The sequence below is a fragment of the Dermacentor variabilis genome, chromosome 4 (assembly GCF_050947875.1).
Source record: "Dermacentor variabilis isolate Ectoservices chromosome 4, ASM5094787v1, whole genome shotgun sequence".
NCBI lineage: Eukaryota > Metazoa > Arthropoda > Arachnida > Ixodida > Ixodidae > Dermacentor > Dermacentor variabilis.
Genome location: NC_134571.1, coordinates 25,676,306 through 25,698,286, shown reverse-complemented (window position 1 = coordinate 25,698,286; position 21,981 = coordinate 25,676,306). Strand labels below are relative to the sequence as shown.

Genomic DNA, 21,981 nt, shown 5'->3' with positions numbered 1-21,981 from the left:
GGCTATTTTAACACACTGAAACATTGCAATTATACTGTCAATGGCAAAAAATTAAACTAGTGAGCTGTTATACTGAATGAGTGTATGTTTGGCTTACGTTAACTTAGAAAACTGAGCAATTCCCACTAGCTGTCTGTTCTCGCCCAGCTGTGCCTTATTATGCAGCAACAACTGCTCGTAAACTGGGAGGCATTTGACCCTGTGCCAGTTGTCACTCATCGCATTTGCTGTCGAGCGATAAGCTCAGGCTTGGGGGTGGCAGCTGCAAAAGAGTGTGCCCTCGCTGTCTGCAAACTCATATCCCTTGCTAGTAAGAGGCTGGTGTTCCCGCACAGCTTATCTGTCCACTGGCTAAGCATGCTTCTTAGGTGAAATTTCACCAGCAGTACGAAATTATCACAAAATTCCGCACAAAATACGACACATATCTTTAGGTTAGATAGAAACAAACAAACGCTAAGAACCATGTTTGCTCCCACACAGCCAGCAATATATTCAATTAGTTTAAAATATTTGCATCCAACCAAATTTTCAAAAACTTTCCAATACCTAGTTTTGAATTGAATATTAAAAATATAATACCCGATAATATTAATATTTTATATTTGCACACCCTTTGTTTTAAGGGAAGACATTTATTGCTTGTAACCTGACATAAATGCCCTTTGCTCTTTCTCAGTAAGCCATACAAAGTATAATGTTTTCCACAGCCTGCCCTAAGTTTGTTTGTAAATGTCAGTGACAACAAGCGGTTGCAGCTGACTCTCTTGAATTCAAAAACTACTTCGTTAACTCTTGCAAACCTCAATGACATCCTTGAATGTAGCCCAGATTGCGAACTTTACATTTAACATCTCATTAAATAAATATACCGGCCTACATTCAAACACAGCATGAGGAAATCTCAGCCACCTACCATTCGATGCTTGAATTGGGAAAAAGAAGTTGAGTACACGCAAATACGGTGGGTACTGATTACAGGGCACGCAGCCATAAAATGCAATTTAAGGTTACTAAAACGATTACACTAGAACCTCGTTCATATGTTTTAGAAAAAAAAGAAACTGCGAGAAAAAACCTACTAACCAGGAAAATGTACGATCCAGACTAAAGAAATCTGACAGACTCGACTGGTGTCGACTCTACGTAATGCGAAGCACTGTCACGCGGATCATCATGGCGGCGGCGTTTTGTTTTCTATTGCCTGATGTTTTAAGAGGGCGACTGGAAACCGAAACAAAATCGAGCTGGTGGGCTACATCAGATGCATGCCACGGAAACGAAATGTGATGCATCACACCAGGTGGTGCGATGAATCATGGTGCATGGTGCATCATGCATGGTGTGGTGAATCACACCACCTGCAGTAGAGAACCGCGGTGCGTTTGGATTACTGCCTACTAAAAGCATGGAGTACGCTACCAATGGCACAACGCACCACACGCTGTAAAACATAACTGAAGGTGCTTATCGCAGTAGGTTTGGTGGTGGTAGCTGTGAATGCAGTGTGTGACGACCCGGGCAGAGTTTTGCTGGTGCCGGAATAAGCAACTGCGCGTGCCGTTGTTTTCACTCCCGACAGGCAGCTGTACACTGTTCTCGATCACACGTGCCCCGCGCCTTTTCTTGTCCACATGGAGTTTAGTGGCCGGAAAATGTATACGATCAGTCTACAGCAGGCAACAGCGGCGAGTTTCAGTTATCGCCTATTAAAAGCATGTGCTACGCTTCCGACGGCACCACAAGTTGTGAAACATAGGTGAAGATGCTTATCGCAATAGGATTGGTAGTGATAGCTCTGAATGACACGTGCGATGACCTTGGAGAAGATTTGCTGGTACCGAAATGAGAAATTGAGTGCGCCGGCATTTTCATGTGAGGCGGGTGGGCGAGTATTGCGGTGAAGTTGCCGCAGCGGGCAGCTATATACTGTTTTCGACCGCGCACGCCTCATCTATTTTCTTGTCTACACGAGATCTAGCGGGCGGAAAGTGTATCATTTGATCGTCGTATCAACTGAACGTTGTTACCAAGAAATCGCGTTTGCCGGAAACTAGGAAACGGAAAAAAATGAGCATAACTCTATTGGGTAATTTTCTGTTTTCTCGATGATGAATGTTGGCACTGGGAAAATGTACATAACGGGAATGTATCAACGAGGTTCTAATGTAAAGCTAATTTCCACCTATATTCAAATTAACTACATTGCTCTGCAGCTGAGATGCACAGCATGGAGTAAACAAAAGTCAAAAGTGGGATATTCAAGCTCTCGAAGTGGAATCGTGGCACTGTCTTAAGTTAGTTCAAATGAAAGTGATGTTTTGATGCTATTTTAAGAAGGAGCACAATTAGGTGAGCCTTGCTAAAGCAGCAACTCCAAGAGGGCTCATAGGACCACCATTAACTGGCCTGTGGTTGACTCTACTGCTGTCTAATAGAGCATTTATACCAAAAAAATGCTGCTTATACCCAGGTGCACTCATTGGCTGTTACTTGTTACTAACGATGACAGGCTGACACATTCGTCGCAAACATTCAATTTATGATCGCACTCCGCGACTCTTTCTACACGCTGCCCACCCACACACACCACATGTAACACACACTTCACACCACCCATGTCTTCCTTCCTCTCTCACCGCCGCACTCGTGCCACCTGGTCCTTTCCCTAGCAACAATATCAATAGGACGTGCAGCCTCCGAGAACAGTGACTTGCCCCGCATCCCTTGGAGCTCCCTGTCTGTTTAAGCTGCCACTCTCTCCTCACAATACCCCCCCCCCCCCCTTCGCTCAAAACATTAAGCAGTATGGAAAAAGAGAAGCTGTGGTTCATCATAGAGCATCAAGGGGTCTGCGTGAGCAATAGTTGAACGATGTCTCATAGTAGAGTCACTCAAAACAAAGTCACTGTCAGCTAACCTCTTGACCACCCTAAGAATTACGTGGCCGCAGTGCCAACTTGGCTGAGACACTCTTGGCAGCACCACTCAAGGTGTGTCTATCTAAGAGCACAAGGTCACCGTCCTTAACGGTAGTTGGCTGCTGATGACAGTCGTAACTAGACTTCTGCACTTGCCAAGCAGTTTCTTGATGTTTCTGAGAACACTTGAGGGCCTCTTCAAGGCACTGCTGAAGTTCTGCAGCAATGGCAATGTGTGCCACTGCCGGATCAGTATGCTCGTAAGCACTGCTTAATGGTGCCATTGTGGTGGTGCTCAACTATTTTTCCCGCCAGTCGGCATTGCACAGTGTGATATTCTTGTGGTGCCCCAGTGTTTTAGGAGACTGCGCCATAACATGCTCACGAAGGGCTTCCCATTATCACTTGTAATGGCCACAGATGTGCCATGGCAACAGAAAACTGCAACCATACACTCGTAAGATTTTCGTACTTGTTTTCACTCACACAAGCAAGAGCTCTGAATACTTAATTAATCTGTCGATAACAGCCAGAAAGTATTTGTAACCACGAGGTGTAGTGGGCAAGGGCCCAATTATATCGACATTAAGCTCGTCCATGGGAACTCCGGCCCACTGACTGTTCATATGAGGTCCTCAGGATTTTGGTGTCGAGCTTTTGCGCACCGATAGAGAGCGCATACTGGTCATACTTTGATACGTCAGCCTGCATGCCTAGCCATACGAACTGTGCTGACACACGTCTCAGGGTTTTGAAAAATCCAGCATTGTCTGCAGTGGGGTGGTCGTGTGCCATCTTCAGTACTAGGTGTCGGAGGTGAGCAGGTAGCCATGGTACCTTCTTGCTGCCTCTTTGCTGAACCAGCAGTCTGCTTGACTCCAGTTCTGTTGTCTCTGCCAGATTATGAAGAAGGCGGTGATCAGGGTCAGAGCTTGGGAGCCTAGTCTCTTGGACCACAGTCTCCAGTTTTTAGTGACGGCCATCAAGAGCCTATTCTTGGATGAGAAGTCTTGTGTTACCTAAGAGCGTGGCAACCTCTTCTAACGCTGCTGCTACTTTCTCAAATATAATTTTCGCTTGAGGTTCTGGAGCAGCAATGGGGAACAGTGTCTCTTGCAGACTGTCACTTGGGTGGTCTTCACACTGGAGAGGGGCTGTGCTCAAGGCACCTCCAGGAATATATTCAGGTCCCCATCTGTGCTTGATTTGGCAACTGAAGACCTGCAGTCATAAGACCCAACACTCGACATCTAGGCAAATCTTAGTTGGTGCTAAACATCCATGGGAAGGACGAGTGGTCATAGTACATCTCAAACTCAGTAAATTCGAGGTAGGCCTTGAACTTGTCCACTACCCGCACTATTGCAAGGCACTCCCCACTCCTGGACAGTACAATGGCTTTCGGTCTCTACAAGAACCCTACTAAGGAAACAGGCTGCAGTTCACCAGGGCCAGCCTGCAGTAGCACTGCTGCAATGCTGACACTGCTTGCATCAGTTTCAAACATGAAAGGTTGGTTTAGACCTGGAAGGCCCACAACTACATCCGGAGCTAAGGATTGCTTAAGTGCAGCAAAAGCCTGCTTTCGACTGTCTGCTCACTGCCATGGCTCATTCTTCTCCGAAAGGTCCACGAGTGGATGTGCTGTCAGTGAAAAGTGTGGGTAAGTTCTTATAATAGCCAGCAAGCCTCAGGAAGGCTTTCAAATGCTTAATTGTGCTGGCTCTTGGCTAATCTAGCATTGCATGCACCTTTTCATCTGGTCTGCACTGCCCAGGTGAGATGACGTGGGCCAAAAACTTAAGGGACTGACGGCATAACTGTATTTTGTCCGGGTTAATCGTAAGGCAAGTACCTTCAATACATGGCAGCACTTGCCCCACCTACTAAACATGATTCTCAAGCGTCTACGAGTAGACTAGAACATTATCTAAAAATGCCATAGCGAAGTGGTGAGTAATTCCCTGTAGCACACAGTCTATCAAGGTTTTAAAAGCTGCCGGGCGAGCTGCCACACCGAAGGACATCCTGACAAATTTATACGAATTCTGATGGCAGATGAAGGCCATTTTCATAATGTGGGCATTGCAAACAGGAATCTGGAAAAAAAATAAACCTAGCGAGAGATTGAAGCTTGAGAACCACTGAGCTCACCCAAGTGGCGCTAGCAGCCAGTCCATTCGAGGCATTGGGTAGGCAGGTACCTTGGTTCATGCATTCAACGGTCGGTAGCCTACAGCAAGCCAGTAGCCTCCAGAATTCTTCGTAACGAACGCCAGGACACTAGCCCAAAGGCTGCTGCTTTGCTTTATAAGACCCTGCTCTAGGAGGCCATGTATGCAGCCTTCAATGATTTTCTGCTTCTTAGCATTCACTGGACAGGACTTGCATCTCCCAGGCACACTAACCCCTGTGTCTATGCAGTGCTGGGCGAGGTAGTGCATGCAGGAATTGCAGTAACAAAGGGCTGAAGTCACCAAGCATTTCCGCCATGCCTGGTGGCAGTTTTGTTGCTACAGCACGGTGCTTGCCCTCTTTGCTTGGAATGGCACTCCCTATGTCAAGAACTCTAAGACCCCTCCGAAGAGGGTGCGCAAGTGGTAATACTCACTCTGCATCTTCCTCTGGTGCAAGCACTGTGGTTGGACCCTTGTTACGCTTAGCGAACGGCACAATGCATTGCGGGTCAGTTCCAATAGTCCCTCCGCCTAGTGCTACATGTATAGATGCCTGTTGCACTCAAAAAGAACAATGTACCAACATAGGTCTGGCACACACAGGAAGCACTGGTTGCGGCTGCTTGCAGCTCACTTGCTCTTTGGATGTGGTAGACTGGGACCAACCTGCTGCCAGACGGAGTGCACAGCCCTCTGTCCCGAGCTTGGTACCTTTCTCCTCTGCCACCTTTGCCCTCGGCATTCCAAGTAAGCGCATGCTTGAGCCTGTATTCAGTAGGGCTTGGAACATAGTCTTCTTGATCAGCACCTCTACAAGGGGCTCCTTTGTGCCGGCTGAAACCACTACCTGCAGTGGAGCCATGTAGGGGCCCGTCGGGGTGGCACCTACAGTCTTCCATTTCCCAGGCACTATGACCAGAAATACTCGATTCTGTTGCATTCATAGTAGTGGGGTGGGACGGTATGCCCACCTGCGGGACAAGCACAAGCTAGGTGACCCACACTTCCACAGTAATAGTAGGTAAATTACCCGGAGTCACCGTCTTCTGTTTCTCGGACATTGTGATCATAAATGCCCCATTCCGTTGCATTTGTAGCAGTGGGGTGGGATGGTACGCCGACCTGCAAGCTAGGGGACCCACACCTCCGCAGCAACAGCAGGTAAACCCCTGGAGTTGCACCGTTGGTATCCCTGAGACGGCACTGCGAGAGGCGGCCTTGTAGCATGAGTGGTCAGTCCATGCAGCTTGCCTCGATGATAGGATGGCTCTACGGATGCAATGGCCAGTAGGATCCCACCGGCAGAGACTGAAATGGCACGACAGCTGTAGCCATCAACACTCTAGGCTGCCTTCTGGGCAGGCCGGTCATGTTCACGGCCGACTGGAAGGGAAGGTTCCTCGCCACTTGGTCTGTCAGAGGCGGCAGCGGTTTGTACTGCAACCACCTCCAAGCACGCTCCATGAGGCCATCAGTTGCTTTAGCCAACTCCACAAGATTGGCAAACTGTTAGCCCTCTAAAACATCTTTGAGTTGCAGGCGCCTTTGTCACAACACCGATTCCAAACCTTCACTGCCGAACCAGTCACAATAGGCCACAATCACGTAAATAAGTTCGTTATATTTTCTTCTGGGTGCTGCATGCAGAGCTTGATTTCTTGTTTCAAGTGGCGCTTCGCGTCAATAGAAGATAACTCCGCAATGAAGGCTACCATCAATTCCTCTCACGACATAAAAATAGTCACGAAGTGCCAGCACAACTTCGTGCTACACTCCAGAGCAGCGTTCATGTTGTGGGTAAGCCTTTTGTAGGTGGCGACATCATTGACCAAACAAAACGTCTCCAGCCTGTCCAAACACTCCTCGGGAGACTTGATGTTAAATTTTATGTATTTAGAGAGAGCTGACCTCCTGCAGAGTGGCACCATCCGACGGTTGAACTGTGACTGCTGCTGTTACAGAACCTGCTGGCACTGTCTCGGCATCCGTTAGCCTTTGTTGAACTGCTGCCGCGATTTGCTCACGTTGCATGGCGGAGCCGTTTGTTTGCCCCGGCAGATGCTGCAGCAACTCTTCAGGCAGCATGTTCATTGCCTCCATGCCCATGTCGATACCGGATGAGCCCCCACTTGTTATGGATGACAACAGGCCAACAAGTTCGTCGTAAACATTCACTTTATTACCACACTCGACTCTTCCCCCATGCTGTCCAAGTGCTGTACACCCGCACACATCACACACACTTCGCACGAACTGCATCTTCTTTCCTCTCTCATTGAGGCACTCTCACCACCTGATCCTTCCCCTGGCAACTACAGGCCTCCAACAACTGTGCATTGCCTCGCCTAACTTGGAGCCCTCGATCTGCTTAATCAGCTACTCTCTCCTCACAAACATCAATATCTTATTTCAAGATATGGATAATCTCCATCGTAGAGTATTGTAGCGTCTAAGACTACACTGTAGAAGTTTTTAAATACAACCCACTACAAGGACTGCAAATGATTAGTTTGCAAGCTATCAAAGTTCTGCCACGTGAGCACTTCGACACCGCATGCGCTAAATGCAGCTGGAAGAGAAAGAACTCAAAATCAACAGTGCCCCATCACAGAAAATAGACAAGCCTTCAAGGATACAGGCAAGGACATCGTAAGACAGCATAGTGAGGTACTTGAGAGAGTCCACCACTGGCACTATGAGGTTGTCCCAAGTCTGGATCTGAGACAGGATCTGCATTGCAGGCACAGTGAAGCACATGAAACTTAAATGGAGGGGATAAGGCCACCAAACTCACGAAGAGGCTTGGCAGGCAAAAGACAACACAGTCAAGCCTTATGATCCTGACTGTGCCCAAGTTTGTCCAATACTCACGTAGTCAAAGAGGAAACAGGGATTACTGTGGCTCAGCTTCCCTATCTGACGGCCTGAAGGCTTCACATTTTCTTTACTTAGACGCCTGAGAAATAAAACAATGCCACAATGAGGCAGTTTCAACAGAAAAATCAGCACATTGCCAAGAGTCACTGCATTTTCCCACACAACTCAGGGGACAACTCGAAGGGCAATGAATGCAAGAATCAAAACATGTTGCACAGAGCTGCTCCAAGTGGCAGTTTACAGCACCAAACTTGGCCCTGCCAGTACACACAAGGCCTCCTCTCCACCCAATTATGTCGACTGCTAAACTGCATCAACAAGGCACATTTGAGTGGCATGCAAGCTACTCCAAATTGGGACACTGCTAGAACTTTCCTTTGGGTGTACATCAGTCATCATTTATTTTGTTTACACACACAAGTAAATAAACTCATTACTCTAATGTTATTACAATAACTCAGTAGATGTAAGCATGAAATGCTTAAATCTACTGAATTATTGTAATAAGCTACTATCTGACGTCAGGTATCTGATGTGAGAGGTTAAGCTACTCTCGTAGCTTTTAGCCCAAAATGACCATCCAGTTCTGTTTCTCTTACTGGAAAATAGAAATTGATTCGATTCAATTTGAAATGCTCACTGGCATGCTGCTACAGGTAATTTTCATCAAGTAAAACTTCTTGCTCTAACCCTCCCGCCAACCTAACATGATGGACTGCATCTAAAACACGCTTTATATTTTATTCAAGTAACCAATGCACTCTCATCATTGTCATTATTGAAGTCATCTTTCCTGTACAGAAGCATCACCTGAAAGTCTTTTCACATTTCTGCAAGAAAATTATTTTTAAGGCAGACACTAAGCAAAGCTAGACATCTATATTAGACTACAGAAATCCTTAAACATCTGTGCTGTGTCAAGAGGTAGTAAAGGCAAATCATGATTGAACACCACATTTATTTCCTGTGAAGCAAAAGAAATCTTCCTGCTGTGTCTATTTGTACACCAATGATGGGTAAAGGGCAAATAACCCTGCAGTACAATGAGCAGGAACTGGTTCCATGTGTCTCTTACCGGTCTCTTAGAATTACACCCTTTCCAAACTACTAGTTGCTCCACTCATCGCTACAGCAACATATCAGTTCAGAACACTAATCCACCAATTTAGTCGGGCTTAATTCTTGGCTTAAGTGATGCTTTAAGTAGACCATAGGAGGCACACACAGCATGTGCATTACAAAGCAAGGTGCAAGGCACAGCACCTCACTGCCACATACAGCATATAGACCTTTCCTGCCATAATACCCTCTACTGTTGCAAATATGTGTGAGCCCCGCTCAAAAGCAGTGCAGAAGAGGCAGCATGCAAATTTTGTACGGAGCACAACAGTCCAAAGAGGAGGTGTTCTCTTCTCCCATTGGAGAGGTCTATACTGAGCTTCCCTGTGAATCGACTTGGCCTATCCAGAGTCGTGCAATCTTGTTGTAAACTTGGCAAAGGTAGGTCTTTTCAACATGCATTTATGGCAGGTTAAGCTCTCCCGAGTAACTGCAAACCTCACCTAAAATTATGTGCAATATTATTTTTAGTTTCATGCTACACTAGACATACCTTAGCATGTGGCTTTACTCCTCTAACAGACAGTTGGGAATGTAACCAGCACAGAACAGGCATATAAAGCTATAGTCAGGTACAACTTAAGAAGGCAGGAGAGCACCCACCCAGATGACCGAAGTGCAATTGGCTCTGTGACTAACGAAATAGTCCCACTGGCACGACTCAGCCCAGTTCGAAGTGCGGGCTGCCAAATTCTCTGTTGGAGGCGTCACTGGCCGTCCAGGTCGTGATGTCAGTCTAGAGTGGGCGCTCATTAGTGAAAGCTTGTGTACACCCACCTTTGAGGGGCAAATGCCACTGCCTTCTAAAGTTGTACCTGACAATAGTAGTATATGCAAGTGCAATGAGGTCACACGACAGCCAACAGTTTCCAATCCTGATGGGCAAGACCTCGGTACAAACGGATCTCACAATGCCTTTAACATTTTCGTGCTTGTACAGCCGTAACTATAGCATCGACACTAAAGCTCCTGACAAGGTAAAACCTACAGCATTATCACACAAACCTATAGCTTGAGAAAGTTCTGAATGCACACTTTTTCTATTACAGCTCTATTTTGGACAGTAATAATGAAAGACTTCCATAAACACAACTGATGTTATGAAACAAGAACACAGCCCCTAAGTGGCAAGAATAAGTGGACACCACTGCACAGTTGTTGCAAGATGAAAGGGCTCAGTTTTAAGATGCCTCACTGCATAATTAACCCTTTCAGGGTCAATTGTTTTCGCCATATGCAACCGCCCAGGGTTGATATTTTTTATTTCAGATTCCAATTCTTCTGAGGTACCTATTTAGAAAAAAATTTACCGTAATTTTTCTAGGGTGACCATAAAGTGAGAAAAAAATATTTTGCTTTGGTATATATGTACTGTTTATTCATGAATAACAACAATATAAAAACAAAATAAACTTAGAACTAAAAATCTGGTGCATTGTTATAGTTCAAGGCTTAGAATATGCTCACACGAGAATATTTCGCAAGTCTGAAATGTTCCTGCTTTTACACTAATATTTACGTCTATAGAGTAATCGAACTGTATAGGTGAGCGCACTAAAAAAAACTGTGGTTGTGTGCCCGTCAAAAAAGCAAGACGTGTGACGAACTTCCACTAATCATCTTATCGCAAACCAGAGGCAATTAGATATTGAGTCTTCCCCCCCCCCCACAAAATAAACAAAGAAAAAGAAAAAAAAAGGAAATGCATGCATGGCAGCATCCTTCCTATGCTCAACCTTGTGAGCAATTAACGAGTGAAAAACAGGCGGCCGCCCTTTGGGCAATTACCAACGAGATAGCCATTAGTTTTTGCGAGGGCAAGAAGCCGAAACCGCCTGCGGAACAATACTCAAGCTGCTGCCCGCCCGCCCATGTGCCAATGCGCGAGCGGTAATATCAAGATGCGCCGGAGCAAACTAGCTCTAAAACAAACCATGCAACGAAAACTGAGAGGGAGGTGCAAGAAAAAAATTCCCTATATTCCCACATGGTGGCAGCACATGCCAGGAAAGACTTGTTCGTGGCACCGTATATTTATGTCATTGACCCTGAAAGGGTTAGGAATGCAGCAATGGCGAGTCCTGTTTAGAATAAACACTATCCACGCTATCGCACATTCAGTGCACACTTCCAGAAGAATTGAACTTACATTTCAATGACAGCTAGCGAGTAAACAATGAAACAGCTTTCATGCAACCTACCTGGCTTTTCATTTTCACTTGATGTTGCATTAGGTTCAAAATGCAAAGTAAAAAAGATGGTAATAGCGTTTAAAAATAGGGACACCTCTAGAAGATGAACAAAATGGGTTGTGAACATTCAGCTTGTGGGTCCCATATGCAACTGGCAAGCTCTTGAGTGCAAACCATGTGCTGATACTCTTCACCCCCACCCCCCATTGCCCCTCGAGTTCTCACATCGCTTATCTAAGTTACCTTAGACATCAGCAACTCTCCTCCCCACCTGTCGCATGCACCGCACAGTGTGGCCCATGGGGAGCTATGAGCTATGTACACAGCCAGATGCCCGACGGGATCTTGAGTACCCTGCTGCAAGGTCATTCTGCTACACATACAATGCCATAGCTCTCAATGCTTCAATGTACTGGAATGTCTTGCACAGACTAAGGTTCTCCCAAGTTTCTCATCTATACAGTTCCATATATTTTTGCTGGCAGCCCTCTGATGTCATCACATAGACATGTATGCTGCAGAACTGCCATGGATGGTTCTGTTAACTCTCCACGTACCAAAAACATGCAAGTAGGCCTTGCTTTTACAAACAGCTCTATGCATTCTTGCACCTTTATGAGAGGCTGCAGACACAATACTCCGTGGCCGTTCAAGAATACAGTAGCAAACACAACTCTAAGTGAGTGTGTATACATGTGTCGGTCAATCATAATTCATCGTTGCATGGCGTGCGTGTGTGTAGTTTGCTCCAAACTTCTCATATACTGGCCCATCACTGTTGCTAATTTGCTACCTGTAGCAGGTACACTGACTTGCATTCCCTCAATACAGTTGAACCCACTTATAACAATATTCAAGTGCCACGAAAATTGCATTGTTATAACCGATAATTGTTACAACCAGGTCGCATGAAAAAAAAATCAAAATGGGGGTGGCATAGCTGTTCCTAGAAAATTATAATGGCAAGAGGCCAGTTCTCCTCTCCGCCGCCTTCCTCCACCCATCTTCTGGTTGTGTTGACTCGTTTAACTGTTTAACTATGCTTCCTGCGTGCTCCAATCGTATGTTGTTAACAAGCCGCGGCTGTGGGCGTTCAAGAATGGCACTGCTATAACAACTGCAAAGAAGGGTCAAGGGAGGCAAGTGACACATGAGCTCCGCCGAGGCATTGCTTCGGTGGCCCCAAAAAGCGCCTTACACAAAATGTGGGAAGGTTGCAGCAGCAGCATCTCAGCTTGAGAAATACAGAAGAAACACTGTAGCGAGATCGCGACAAGCATCTTGCCACGTACTTCCCATTGGCTTGCTTGAGAAAACAGCATGTCCGTCAGCCTTGCTTGCTATACGCGAAGCTTGGCAGCATCCTTCTCGAAGGCATCCAACTGCTCTACGTACTGTAGCGAAAGGCTTCTCACGAAAACAAGCCCCCGAGAGACTGAATCATCTACAGGGCCTCCCACGGGAACAATGTTAAGGCAAGCACGTTCGAGACGATCACCTTATCGGTTAGAAGCATCTCTGATGGAGAGAATCGTGCGGCAGCAGTTGGTGTGGCGGGCGACCGTGCTGCAGCTGGCATTCCCCTTTTTCTTTTCAAGGATTTCACATTCCATTAACTTTCGGCATGAACACCCAGCAGCCAGACTTTATCATTATAACCGATAATGTGGCATGGGGAGATTGTAGTAAGTGGGTTATTTCCCCATAGAAAACATACAAAGTCGACGGTGTAGCAGCTTTTCATCGTTATAACCGATATATTGTTAAAACCGGTATCGTTATAAGTGGGTTCGACTATTACATTAACATCACCTAGTCTCCCTTTCTCTGTGCACAGGCACACATCTGCAGCACACTCCTATACGGGGACTGCATCACTTCCAATATGTGGAATCCAATACTGTGCATCTTTAACAGGCGTTATGTGCTTCTGTGGTATACTCAGTGTTGGGCACTCACGCTGTGCCAGCAGCATGTGCTAGTGCGCCTCTCACTGTCGGCTCTACTCGCAACTGCCACAATTTTCCGCACTTCATGCGTGTACTTAAGCAACAAATGTGGATGGATGAAGAGAGCTGTAGTCGCTCACTAAAGACAAGCACAGGCAAGAAGCAGATCATAAGGGAGGATAGTTTGCAGCCTTCCCTCGCACGTTAAATACAAGGACACATGCCTGCAGTTCTTGCACACTGATGGTGCAAGCCTATTTAGGGCCCCTTTAAACTACCCCCATTGTGGGAAGCTCAAAACATTGAAATATTCTACATGAAGCGTGAAACAGGCACGATGTAAATTCTGTCATGAAAGTGCAGTAGACTACCTTAAGATTTAACACTGAGGAGTCCACAGAAGTCTATGGCTTATCAGAAGCCAAGCTGGCACAAGTGCCATAAAATAACATTATCATTTACTGCACTTCGTAAAACAATGAATAAGCACAGATCATGATGCATTTACAAAGAAACATTTAATTCTTATTGTCTATATCAAGCAGACTCTTTTTTAGAACAAGCAGCTGTCTTTTCCATGCTCAGCACTGATTGGTCCCTACTTCCTGTCTTTGCTTTGAAACTCCTTGCATGAGGCCCTCGTATTTGTAAGTACAGTGCATCCCTCCCTCCAGGTCACCCCACCAACCTAAACATGAGGGAGTCGAAAACTATCAACAAAAGAAAAGTTGATACAAAAGCTCTTTGCTTTCTATTACATATGGCTACTGAACTTTATCACCATTCCCTCAATACACTTTTTGTACTGCATCCGGGGGCTATAAGCTATGTGCTGCAGGTCCCATTCAGTTTGACAGGGAATCAAATTTGAAAATGGTCATTTTTAAGAGGTCTACTACAAGTGAAGCATTATTTTTTGTAAAAGCAAGAAATAGTACTTTTTGTTCCCATCATACATGGTTATATACAGTTAAAACTAGATTCCAGCCAAAGGTTATTGCAACTGCCCATGTACTAGTCCTAATTCCAAGATGTGATGGCTACTATTTAAATGTGCCAGTAATATGTACCGCACAATTGCAGACAAATTTTTCAGGAATTTGAAGAGTGCACTAGGCAGCGCCTTTGTCAAAAGAATTAAACCCACTGCAAACATGTACACAGAATGTCTACATAATTGCTTATTGCATCCACACTGCTCCAATGCTCTAGAGTGTGTGATGAACTCTTACCCTCCAGGGCTCCTAGCACCAGGTGTTTAAGCCCATGACACAAAGCAGCCAGTACTATTCAACACTCATGCACCTGGTAGTTTAGTTTATTTATTTATTTATTTTTGAAAAAGGCTGAAATCCAGTACAGTACTAGCTGCCAGCCATCCCAAAGGCCACAGAAAAGCACAGGACAGCCCTCAGTACTCTTCGTCATGGATTCTCTCCAACATTTTTGAAACAGGAGATTACCGTAATCTCGAAATGTGAAGCTACGCACCACCTCACAGTTGTACATCGCAGTACCATAAAAAGAAGTATCTTCATCTTGAGCTATACAACAAATGCCAATAATCACAACTGTGGCTTATGCATCTTATGCTCTTGAGGCAAATGTATCCCACCACAGAAAGGAAGAGCTCTAGCATTGACAATAGCACACAATTAATTGCACTGCAGGACTTCTGGCTGCTTCATTTCTGGCTATGGAATGCCATGCAACTATACAATGCAAGTCATCATGCCATGCAAGTGCCATGAATGCCATGCAAGTCATCAGTGCTATAGAACAGTGACAAGCTTTGAATAAGACTATTCTTGTGGAATTCCATCCAAGTAAACAGCTTGATGCTTCATTCTTTAAATGCATCAAATAATCTTTAAAGAATTCATGCTGCAACAAGGCAAAGGAAGTTATATATAGATCATGCATGGTAAATATGGCAAATAGGACTGTCACTATGTATGTACATGTGTTTATGCATTTGGCAACGTTAGCACTAGCAACTGCTTGGTTTTGTAACTGAAGATATGCAGTGCAACACTCATGACAAAATCCTGCATTTCTAAGCTGCACCATATTGTAAATAAGTGGCACTGCAAACCAAAAAGGGAAAGATGAAGAGAAATTGTTGATGCTGTTAGTTAAGCTGGGCTGCTACCATAAAAGAAAAGCTTAATATCAATGTGGCAAGTTGAGTGAGATGGTAGATGGGAACACCTTGAAAACAAGCAACGCAAACCCAGAAATTGAAAAAGAAAAAGAAAAGAAGGCACCAGTGCACTGTGTTGCCTGTGACTTGTTAATTTAATTCATGCTGCTTGTTCCCAAAGGCCTGTAACTTTAGTGGCAAAAGAATAAAGCCTAAAAAGTACGATCTCTTTTTATCCCCACACATTAAAAATAGCAAAATTACCATCATCTTCATAGAGCACTCCCGCCCCAACACATCACTTTCTTGCACACCACTTGCAAATGACCACTGAAGCACAACTGCTTGAGGCTGTCTTTGGCACAACACAAGCACTGGTCACCACAGTACACCACACATTCACAAGAGATGCACTTCCTCGAAGGGACACGTCTTCTCTGAAGGGACACATCTTCTCTGAAGGGACACATCTTCTCTGAAGGGACACATCTTTGAAGGGACATGTCAGGACTCTACTTCGTTGACTCTCTGCTTCAGGAGGACTGGCTCTTCTTGAACTTGCTCATGATGACAGCAGCTTGTGCAACTTCAAAGACAGATGAGTGCTTGCATACCGATGAGGAAAAGAATGCCCTTTCTTCTAGCAGCTTCATACAATAGGTCTTCAGCTTGTATCGGCGTGCACTATCTTCTCATTTCTCAGTTGTCACACATATTATGGCGGGCTGGATGCATCCTATGATGTATGAAAAAATCCGCACTCCACTGGACATGACTATAACAATCAAAGATGGTACGGTGGTAGTGGGTGCCAACGAAATAAACATTCTTCCAATGGCAAATGATAAAAATATTGCTGGACCATTCCACTTGCACATCAGCAGGTATTGCTGGTATAATCATTGTCATAAGGCAACCTTCTTGGCCTTGATGGTGGACAGCTGTCTCATTTCCTTCTTGCCAGACTTGATGCAAAGTTGTTCCGATGCTTGGACTACGCACTTGTGAAAACTTCACTGCAGCCTTAAACACATTATCTTGCCCTTGACTTCCAAAACAGTGTTGTTCTGAGCACGTGTGATGCTGCTTCTGAAGTCTTGGAAACGGACGCTTGCTTGACTCAGCATAGAACAGTTGTCACAAAGTATGAATCTGATTTTTACTGCTTGACAGGCTACTCAGTGGATGGCAAACAGAGTGAAGACATTGGAGTGATTGCAAGACAAGCAGTTAGACTGGAACAACCTTGATGCAATGAGCCTATAGCAAAAGATGACCTTCTGTAGAGCCATTGTAAGCAAAGGTGCCAAGATCGCATGGAAAGTTGTGGAGGTTGCAGCAGCTCATCGTTGTTGTCAAGTAGGGTGACGTAAAGATCTTCATCGCATTAGAATGTAGTGCCAGGAATTAGCAAGAAGCGGGGCTTCAGAGGTGGGCCTGTAGCATTCTCCAGTGGACGAGAAAGATTTGACATGAATTGATTCCACCTGCATTGACATCCATTTGCAGTGAGTGTAGACAATTCACAATTCATGGGTGGTGCTTTGACAAGTGAAGGCTCAGAGGCACACAGGCAGCAGATATTTTTCTCCTGTGTAAGCCTCATGCTGGTTTCTGATGCTATTGCTGACACAGGAGATGACGTGCAAGATTCAGTGAAGTGAAGTAGTTGAGCAGTGGATGGCACCGTTGAAAACAACTCTTCCCCATTGCTGAAGTGATGGAAGCGGACTGATGGAGAAGTAGCCAAGGCCTTGCAAAATGCCCGAGCTGTGAACAGAGGCTTTGTTGGGGTCTTCCACGGCGATTTCAGGTTGCTCCACGAATTCTCCGGGTGAAGAAGAGCTCGAAATGCCCGTTGAGATGCAACCAAGACAGCATTCAGCCTGCTGGCGCTCTGAACAAAGAGTGACTTCAGTATGCCTTGTGTGGACTGCCATTGGTTTCAGCGATACAGCTGGCAGCATGCATCACAGAATGCAAGCCAAAAGGAAATTCCAAATACAGCCTTCTCTGCAAAGCTGAGAGAAACTAAGCTGCTTGAGGGAAAACCAGTTGTTCCATTTAGCTTCGATTAAATAATTCCTATCTTCCATTACACAACCCAACTGACTTCAGCGTTGACGTCGGGCAGCTCAAACGTGCTTGCTTGAAAACAGCATCAGTCACATAAATCAGCCCCCCAAACCTAATGATTTAGGCCAATTCAAATAACCTTAGCCCTCAAAGCCCTCAGTAGTAAATTATTGGTGCAAGTGCCAAGTAATATATTTATGTATAACCTATAATGATTCATAACCAACTCGAGGATAATGTTAAAAAATATATGGCTTGCAAAGCAATCAAGCTCCAAGACAACACAGATTCACAAAAAAATGAAGTCCTATAACAAGAAATGTTGAAAAGACATTCGCCTGGCGGGAATGCCTTTTCAACCCACATGGCAAAAAAAGAGAGATAACAAAAAGGTTTCAGATGGAATATACTGCTAACATCCCTAACCTCCACACTTGGTTAAAAATTTTAGGATGATGAACAGACACATACTTCATGATGTATTTAATCTTCTTGAGCGAGTCTGCTTTCACCCTGATGAGAAGAGGATGGCTCTTGTAGGCAGAATTCTTCCAGTGATGATAAAGAAGGTACCTGAAAAAAAAAAAAATCCACAGACCACTGACTATTTGATGTTAAAAGCGATTATGAGCACCCAACTCCTCAAGGAATGTATGAACCAGTAAAAAAAAATGTGTAACTGTATTCAGTCCTTTCTTGTGTGCGTTTTCGATTGCGGACGTTGGTGATGGAAAATTGTATGTAATGGGATCATATAAACAAGGTTCTACCTTGTTGACTTCTGTGAAACACTCTTTTCACTTAAGGAACAGGCTGATTTGAATATATGAGAACATAAACCAGGTTGGCTTTCCAGAACCATCACTACTAAGTGATCTCAAACTGCCTTGACTAGCCACATTACCTCTCAACAGCAGAAAGAAAGACTCTACACACAAGTGTGCAATGGCAGTTTAGACTCCCCTTGTATAAGAGAAGGGTATTTTCAGAAAACATGTCTGCACCCCCTTTGGTCACTGAAATAAAAGAGAGCGGTACATAGCAAGTCTATTGGCCCTTCGTGAGTTCTCAACTAAACAGTCACATCTCCTAACTCTTTATTGTATAAATGGCCAATTATTACTTTGTGGGAATGTCAAAAAGAAACAAGACAACTAGTATCATGGCATTCCACCTGCATTGACATCTAATTGCAGTGAGTGTAGATAATTCACAATTAATGGGTGGTGCTTTGACAAGTGAAAACTCAGAGGCACACAGGCAGCTTATATTTTCATATACAGTCAGCTCTTGTTACAATGAACCCTGATAATCTGAAAAAAAAAAAAAAAAAAGTCCATTTTATTTGAAGTCTGTGACATCCGAAACGCCTCATTTCCAAGGCTTTGGTCACGATGTGTAACATCATTGCAAGAGTGAGTGACGAACGTCCAACATAATAAAAAAAGAAAAAGAAAAAAAAGTTGCAGTTTTACCCGAGAGGCGCAACATCGATTGCGATAGCAAATTAGTAGATAGCTATGCAAAGTAAGGACAGCAGTTTTATCGGCCGCATAAAGTTCGCTTACTAACTAAATCAACAAGCAGGGTGTCATGCACACACAAGTAAACGTGAACACATCTCGCGCGATGATGACGTTGCTGTCAAGGCGTTGGAGTGAGGAATCACGGTAGCAGCAGTGAGCGAATTGACCTTTGTGCTGTCTCTCGCTTCAACGCAAACTAAACGTCTAAAGCACAGCGCATACGAAGCTAATGGCATTGAGTGCACTTGTCCACATCGCAGATCGCTTTCAAAATATGGCATCCGCGCACCGTACCATAAGCAGCAGCCGCTGCCAGAATAGAACCCTCCCTCACCATCATCACCACCCCTCCCTGCCGTGCGAGGCGGCGCGCTTCCGCCTCGCCTTCCTCCTTCGAGAGCGCCAAATTAAGCCGCGATTGCCGGCTGACCTTCGCTGGTTGTTAGCCCGTGTCAACTGCAAAGGTCCGTTTCATACATTTGGTTTTGGCAAAAATTGACACTAATTTCGTCCGCTGTAGTCAATAGTCCGTTGTGGCGCGGTCCATTAAAAGCGAACTTCGTTGCATTAATAAAATAGGTAGCGCAAACTAAGGTCGACATATGGTCCGTTTATCCAAAAGTCTGTTGTACACGGGTCCGTTGTAACAAGTGTAAACCGTACAGCAAAATCCTTGCACTTTTCTTCAGCACCAACTGTCCTTTCTTTATCTGTGCACACTGCACCATTTAAGCATTATGCGTTTGCTTAAAGAAGTAAAATTTTATACACGAGTTCATAAAGTTCAACTGCACAGAAAAAAGGAAAGTCACACACCTTTGCTGGTATGGATAGAGCTTCACAAGAGACCAGATCTCATCAGCAACACAACAGTTGCAGTCGAGCAGTGACAGAGATGGTAGTAGTGTCTCTCCAAGCAAAGTGAGCAGGTCAAAACGGAGGTCTGCTGTGGTGGAGCCTTTCTGGTGAAGGAAAGCTCGTCCCAGACGCACAACTTTCACTATCAGCACAGGATCTATGTGCATCAGAGGACCTAGAGACATGAGCATGGGCAGCACCAGCGTCTGGAATTCGCCAAATGTCTCCACTAGGGGCAATGGCCGCAGGCCTCCCGATGGCGGATTGTACGGTCGGCGGAAACCCTCTGGCAGTCCGCTGTGCCTGTTGGGCAGAATCGCAACACCAATGTGTTACTACAAGCAAAGACGACTCATTCCTTTTGCCAAACAGACAAATGCAGCTAACTCATATATTTGCTAACAAACTTTGAAATTCTTATTGGCCTGTTTACGTTAACAATCTATAGCGACTGAACAAGGAATGTCTCAAGCTGAAGCCAACATTTTAACAAGAGGACTCATTTTCATTTCGGCACCAAATGCTTGGCAGCATTTACGTAGCTCACTACCCCACAACCCGAATGTGGGAGAAAAATATGCGGGCAGGAAGTACAAAATGTTCACGGGATGGGTTCAACTGCAATAGCAAGGGGGCGGGGAACATTGTGCTGCTGGTTTATCAAAAAAGTAGGGCTGTCAAAAACAAATTAACAATGCCTGCTTACATATGAAGATTTTCACCAGCTCTACTTCGCTTAGAAAAGCAGCTTTGATGGACACAGGTGGACCAGTAACAAGGTCTTTGGTATGTCTTTAGAAATAGCAACAAATGGACGTAGATATCTTCCCCTTGAGATAAAATGAGGGTGAGTCAAATTTAGCCTAAGTCTAGGGGCGTGCAAATATCGAAATCTTCCAATATGAATTGGATACAAATAGTTAGCTTCGAGTACCAAATTGAGCACTAGATAATGATAGGCACATGCCTTTATTAGCAGTTTGGTTATTTTAACGTTGGAACATCACACTTACATTGTCAATGGAAAAAAAAAAAGTAGACTAGTAAGAAGTTGCACTAAATGACTGTATTTGACTCCTGTTAACTTGTAAAATTAGGCAATTCCCACTAGCTGTCTCTTCCTGCCAACCTGTGCCTTATTATACAGCATCAAATGCCCGTAAACTCAGAGGATTTGCTTGACAGCAAATGTGATGACATCTAAAACTAAAATGAACTAAATCTCAACTAAAATGAAGAGATGCAGTACTGTTTGCTATGACTGTTGCTTAAAAATAACTGCAAGATCATTGTCTTTTTTCCTCCTATTTTTTCTGCCACACAAAAGCAGGACTTTAACAGCACAGCTTGTGCAGCAAGCCCCTTCTGTTTTCCTTCAGTATGAGCCATCAGACTGGCTCACTGTTGTCAAAGTTCTGCATTTGCAAAAATATAACCACAAATATATATTATACTACGTTATACTACAGGAGCGAGTAAGAGGGCAGCTTCAATTGCATAAAAAATATTTTTGGTTATAACTTTAAGTAAGTGTGCCTAATGCATCCATACTTGTGTAGAATAGCGCTTTCTAGCATATCATGTGCAAAGTCATTGTTGTAATGCCCATAGCGGAATGCCCTGCACCGGCAAAATCAGTACTACAAGTTCCGGGTCTCACTCGGGCACGTATTGCAGTAGTGCACCGGCCATTGCTCTATCCTGAATGTTGTAACAGGCATGCGATACGCTGTGTGGAGGTGCGACATGGGTACGTGGCGGGGAGCTGGCATATTTGCATAGTGCGGCTTTGTGGACAGGCACAGCTGCCAAGGATCGGTCCATCGAACCTATACACCTATACTCTCAAAAAGAACATTCTTAATGCGCTTGGATTCTGTTACACAGTCGTCCCCCTCCCCTTTTGTTGTGCTCCAAGTGTACGCTCGCGGTCAGCAAGCCCGTGCACCTTGCTACTGAGAAGCTGGCTTTCCTGCAGAGCTTAGTGCACCTTATGCCCTAAATTTCACTAGCTGCATGAAATCAGTACAAAATTCAGGTTTCACTGTAATGAAATGGGGAATTTACTTAAGAATGGTGCGTGCAGACTGCTTGGTTTGTCTTGAAGAGTCGTTCGTGAAGCATTCGACAGATGGTAAGCGCG

At 44.8% G+C, this 21,981-nt stretch overlaps 1 protein-coding gene across 3 annotated transcripts in view; it reads right to left on the bottom strand.

Moving 5' to 3' along the window:
* The window catches only part of tho2 (THO complex subunit 2-like protein), a 111,346-nt gene that overhangs the window by 54,294 nt on the left and 35,071 nt on the right, over window positions 1-21,981 (bottom strand). For all 3 annotated transcript variants that reach the window (XM_075688459.1, XM_075688461.1, XM_075688460.1), the window contains exons 12-15: window positions 19,797-20,141; window positions 17,926-18,027; window positions 7,970-8,054; window positions 7,735-7,828 (exon numbers count right to left, since the gene is read on the bottom strand). In XM_075688459.1, the coding sequence (XP_075544574.1) occupies window positions 7,735-7,828; window positions 7,970-8,054; window positions 17,926-18,027; window positions 19,797-20,141 (626 nt within the window). The remainder of the gene's footprint in view (window positions 1-7,734; window positions 7,829-7,969; window positions 8,055-17,925; window positions 18,028-19,796; window positions 20,142-21,981) is intronic.